Here is a 5,325-nt window from a genome sequence, read left to right as displayed (position 1 = left end):
GGGGAAAAGAGGGGGGCCGGCGACACGAGCGTTCCAGAGGGGCGGACGCCGGGCTACCCGCCCGGGTGGGCTTCCGGAAGGGCAGTCACTCACCCCGCCCCGGAAGCTGCAGCCAAGGGCTGCGTTTCCGGACGCTGCGGCTGGCGGTAGCAGCCTCGCACCAGTGCGATTCCAGCTCCTCGACCTCGGGCTCGGGGACGGTGTACTCGGCGCCCCAGTCGAAGCGGCGCACGGCGCGACTGTATTTGTAGAAGGCGAACTGCAGCGGCGTGTCCCGCTTCTGAGGGTGCAGGAGCGTCTCGCACCGCAAGGCCACTCCGCCGAGGGCCGCGCCGCGAGCGTCCACCCGGCCCATCACCCTCAGCACCGGCGCCTGGAACAGCTCTGCGGAGAGGAGGCCCAGAGGCTAAGGATGCACTTGAGGCCGGCGCAAGGGTCCCAGGGAACCAGGTCCGGCTGGTCCACGGTCCCACGACCCCTCTCCCGGTTTCCCACAAGGGCCCGTAACCGACCAGCGAGGAGGCTGTGTGTACACGTGGAGGGAGGAAAGTCTTTTGAAATGTGGGGAACCAGTCCACGAGGGAGGGGAGAGCTTGAAAGGAGGCGGGACCAGGTATGACGCTTCGTGTCACCTCCCGACTGACACCCAGCTCGGGTTCTCCAGCCTAGAGGGGGCTCGCTGCGCCTGCTTCGCAAGACGCTCAGGAGCAGTTCCCTCGCCCCAGTGCCACAGTGATCCCGTCTACTGCCGCTGTCTTTCTGGCTGGGGCTGCGGAGAGAGCTGCCCCCAATATGGGGGTCTCTACCCGGAGTAAGAAGCTGGATGTGTATCGGGGAGAAGGGACACCTGCCCCCACGCAGGCTACAGATCAAGGGCGGCTTCACTGAGGAGGAGGAGGGGAGAACGTGTACTTGGTCCCGCAGAGAAATCAGCTATGTGCCAGCTGCTGTAACCTCCGCCCCTCCTTTCCCCGCCTGGTTTCTGTCCCAGAATTCCCCAGGGCTCGTTTGCCTCCCTCCCCGGCCCCAAGTCTCCCCCACCTTGCACGGTCACGGCCACCTTGGCGGAGAACATGGGCGCGCTCTCCACCGGGATGCGCATGGTGCCGGAGCACTGGTAGCGCCCGCTATCGCTGGCGCGCGCCTGGGGCACCGTGTAGTTGGCGCTGGAGTGGAAGTAGCGCACGGGTTGGCCATCGTGGTAGTAGTGAAGTTTGTAGACGACCTTGTCGTACCAACCGCGGCAGCGCATGACCAGCGGCTCGCCCTCGAACACCGCAGCATAGGGTACTTGCAGGATCAGCCAGTCTACGACAGTCAGCACAGACAGACTCCAAGAGAAAGTCCAGCCCTTGGGGCCTCCCATACTTCTCCGCCTCCCTGCTCCCCCCTCCTCCCCCTTCCTCCTCACCAACTCCCTCCCACCTTACTGGGCACCCCTGGAGCCTCAGAACAAGAAGCATCAGAAGGTGAGTGGGAAGGAAAGGGGAAGGCCAGCCTCTTAAGAGGTACTAAGAAGACAAAGATGCCTGAGACTTGGTTCCAGCCTCAGAGTCATGCCCATCAGAATCCAGTTTAAACTCCTTAGGATGGTATCAGGGCCTTCCTGACCCGGCCCCTGCCTACCTTTGCAGCACCATCTCAGGATTCTCCCTTGCCCCATGTCTCCTTTTCTCTCTCCACCTTCCATTCCTAATGCAGGCTAAGTCCATGCATACTGGACTGCAGGGAGAACTGGCCCTGCTCTGAGCCCAGAGGCTTCGTACCTGCCAAGAAGACCCCCTTCACCTGCTGTAGTTGAGGCCTACTTATCCTGCAGATCTGGGCTTAGATCCTGTCTCCTTGAGAAAACTTACCTGACCCCACCCCCAGACTTAGGCACCTCCCCCAGCACCCTTATGTACCTGATCACCATCATCATCATAGCCAACACTCACATAGCCCTAGTGTCTGCTAGATGCCACTTTAGGTGTTTTCCATCGAGAAAGAATTCCGCAAGTGATAGCCACAGTCTCTGTGCTACTCACAGTTCTGCAAGCAGTGACTACCGTCTATCAATTTCCAAACAAAAAACCACAGAGTTTGGATGTGACGTATAAGTGCTAATCTGAACACTGAGTGATGATCTTTAAATTCTGAACACAAAATATAGCCTCTACCAGGCTAAAATGACATAATATTCCCTACAAAGTAGCCAATCCTGTGCCCTAATGAACAAATTACTGTTATTTCTCTTACCCTGTTTGGAAATCCTTTATCCCCCAGGGAATTAGTTTCTTAATTGACTCTTATGTATGTGTGTACGTATCTATAATAAAATTTTGCTGAAGTGCTTTCTTCATCTGCTTTTTTCTTTGAAAACCTATCATAATTCATTGTTAATCTTCACGACAGCCAAAGAAATAGATACTATCACTGGCCGTATTTTAGTGGTGGGAGGCACAGAGAAGCATCACACTGTTCAAGCAGGAGTAATTCCCCCAGCTGCACGCAGCCTGCCCAGGGACCCTCACTTTTCCTGCTTTGCTTTGCCCTTTCTCTCCCTACCCAACCGCCCTCCTCAGAAGTTCTCTATTCAGTATACCAGGTCCTTGGAGCCTCTTCTCTTCTGAGCTACTAAATGAACAGAAATGTTTATTTAGTGTCCATTGTGGCAGGATGGTAAGGGGACCTTTGGGGCCACGCAGGGCTTACTGCATCTCTCACATAGTGCTAAGCAGGTCCCTGCCTGCCCCCAGAGACTCAATATAACCCCCTCCTTCCTGGCCCAATGGGAGTGGTCCAGTGTCCTCCCCCACAGGAGGGCCATCACTACCAGAGGACATGTGTGCTGCCCCTCCCCCATGCTCAAATACTCACCATTGGATACAGAGAGGTGGATGGGGTCACTGACAGGTGCTCCCCGTGTCTGGCATCGATACACTCCTGGTGTCTGCACCTCGATGCTCTTCTTGTGAGAGGGCAGGAGTAGGTGGCCCAAATACCAGAGAGTGCTGATGGGTCGGAGCTCCAGGAGCAGAGGGTGGTACCCATCACACCGCAAGGTTACCCTTTCCCCCTTGAAGATTGTGGTCCAGGGTGGGTGTAGAGACAATATGGGCTTCTCCAGAGTAGCTGGGAGGGTGGGGTATGGGAGGGGGCAATGTGAAAAAGAGAATCAAGGTGAGGTGCCCAAAGATGAGGACTGATGTTGGGAAATCTCAGAAAACGCTAGCTTCCAGGACCCATCCCTGTGAGAGGAGAGACCACATTGGGCTACAAACTAGTCTCCTGGTCAGGGCCATTTCTAAGTGCCACTGCCTACAGGCAAACTGAGTCACTGGGATTGAGGAGCCATGAGAAGAGTCACTACCCCAGAACGGCTAAGAAGTGGGGAGTACTCAAGCAGGTCACTTGGGATGGTTGGAGTGGAAGTTGTAGAAAATCTGGATGAGGGATGTGTAAGACTCACCAGCTTGCCCACTGCTTGGAACTGCAAAACAAGAAATAAAGAAACAAGAAGGAGAATGTTGGAGATGAGAGGAAAGAAAGGGACTCTCTTGACCATAGGAAGGATTCAACAAGTCTCAAGACCTGTTTTTCTTCTGCCTTTATTTCTCTCAGCTGTCAGAAAGCCCCTTCCTCTTTTCCTCTCCAAAGATAGATAACGAATCGAGGATTGAATATTCCCGCAACACACACACACACACACACACACACACACACACACACACACACAGAGAGAGAGAGAGAGAGAGAGAGAGAGAGAGAGAAATACCCTGGCCCCCACTCTTCCCCACACCCAAAGTCCTTATGCCGCTGTTACCTCATTGAGGACTCACCCAGGAGCAGGAGGGCTGTCAGTTCCCACATGATGGATCTGCCAGCAGCAGCTGCAGACCAATGGGGATGCACTGGCATGGGATGGGGGAAGAGAGAGAGAGAAGATGGCCAGTGCTGACCACTGAATACTCGGAGACACTGCTGCTTCTCCCACCCATTTCTAATTCCTGAAGACGGTGGACTGGAGAGAGCAGGAGACAGGCTGGATACGTGTCAACTCTCAGGTGTCCCAAGCACCAAACATTGTCCCACCTACACCCCCTGAAGCCACCTCACATCTCAGGCCAGCCCCAGCTCCTGTAGAGAAGGCCTGCTGAGCAGAGTGTGCCCTTTTCAGCCCACGAAAGCCACACAGAACCCCAGACTCTGGCGGGTGACCCTGCCACCTTCAGGCTCCCAAAAACATCCCACTCCCATCCCACCTCCTCCCCATCCTCCAGCAGGCTCCATAAGCCTCAATTGAGAAAGACATCTTCATGTCCTTGAGGTCCACCCAGGATGTTTATTCTGCTCACTTCCTGGTGACAGACATTGGTGTGAGGCCTAGTGAGGTTGACACTGGATTGTGTGCGTGCACCTAGGGTTCACATCCTCCCATGGGTGAATAGAAAAGCATGACTCACCAACCACCTTCTCTGTCACTGTCTTACAGTGTCACAGTCAAGAATAGAAATGTTATGTTTCCCCTTTCTCCCTTCCTGAAACCTTAAACCTTCAGAAATTAGAAAACACTTCTTTCCTACCCATCCCAGTGCTCTCACCCTATAGCATCTCCACTCACTTGTGCCTTCCTTCCTTTCATCTGTCCCCAACCATGCCCCAGTTCTAATAGTCCTTACCTGTGTTAGAGAAGTCACTGCAACAGCCCCTTAGAAGCTTCTCAGAACCGTCCTCCCAACTCTACTGCTTGTGCTTTCCAAGCCATGTGATCATACCCTGAGCAATGGGGAACCTGAATTCTCCTGTAAATACTTAATGAATTTTCCAACCTGATAGTATGTCTCCTTGGACCGTCTTCTGTCCTCACCCATGGCTGTTTAATACTGGGGCATCTCCTTCCCTTGGAGCTCTGGCAGGAAGGAGATCGATTATCAGACCCTGTCAACTCTCTTAAAGACAGTCCCTTCCCCTCTTCCTTGCTAATGCCCAAAGCTTCCCTCGGAGAATTCCCTCATAGTTTCTCTTAATGTGCTGGTCCTTGTTGAAATGCAGGTGGCCCTTAGGGAAATGTGATTGGGCCTTTAAATTAAGCTGGTCACTTCAGATCCTGTTTTGAGAGCATGTGTTGATAAAAGAGAGATAGAGTCATATGGGTCTGAACAGTAGGGAGGTAATTGATAAGGTGCTCAGGAGTGGGGGAGGGAGAGAACTAGATACCAGGATCAGAGATTATAAACTGCCTGCTTTGGGAGGGGCCAGGCTAGGCAGTGACCCCAGCTTCCCCACCTCCTGCCTGATGCCTCATCCGGGGCCTGTGTGGGCCTTCCCACATCATTCACAACC

General features: G+C 54.0%; 1 protein-coding gene across 3 annotated transcripts in view; it reads right to left on the bottom strand.

Moving 5' to 3' along the window:
- Window positions 1-3,856, bottom strand: part of FCRLB (Fc receptor like B) — a 4,568-nt gene extending 712 nt beyond the window's left edge. The window contains exons 1-5 of one of the 3 annotated variants that reach the window (XM_007458413.1): window positions 3,822-3,856; window positions 3,452-3,472; window positions 2,860-3,114; window positions 1,042-1,308; window positions 94-384 (exon numbers count right to left, since the gene is read on the bottom strand). In XM_007458413.1, the coding sequence (XP_007458475.1) occupies window positions 94-384; window positions 1,042-1,308; window positions 2,860-3,114; window positions 3,452-3,472; window positions 3,822-3,852 (865 nt within the window). In that variant the 5' untranslated portion in view covers window positions 3,853-3,856. The remainder of the gene's footprint in view (window positions 1-93; window positions 385-1,041; window positions 1,309-2,859; window positions 3,115-3,451; window positions 3,473-3,821) is intronic. The other 2 variants (XM_007458414.1, XM_007458415.1) reach the window with 2 other exon arrangements.
- Window positions 3,857-5,325: the final 1,469 nt, after the last annotated feature.

The sequence above is a fragment of the Lipotes vexillifer genome, unplaced genomic scaffold, assembly GCF_000442215.2.
Source record: "Lipotes vexillifer unplaced genomic scaffold, Lipotes_vexillifer_v1.1 scaffold1312, whole genome shotgun sequence".
NCBI classification, from domain to species: domain Eukaryota; kingdom Metazoa; phylum Chordata; class Mammalia; order Artiodactyla; family Lipotidae; genus Lipotes; species Lipotes vexillifer.
The sequence above is the reverse complement of the archived record's forward strand: the minus strand, read 5'-3'. Positions and strand labels throughout refer to the sequence as shown.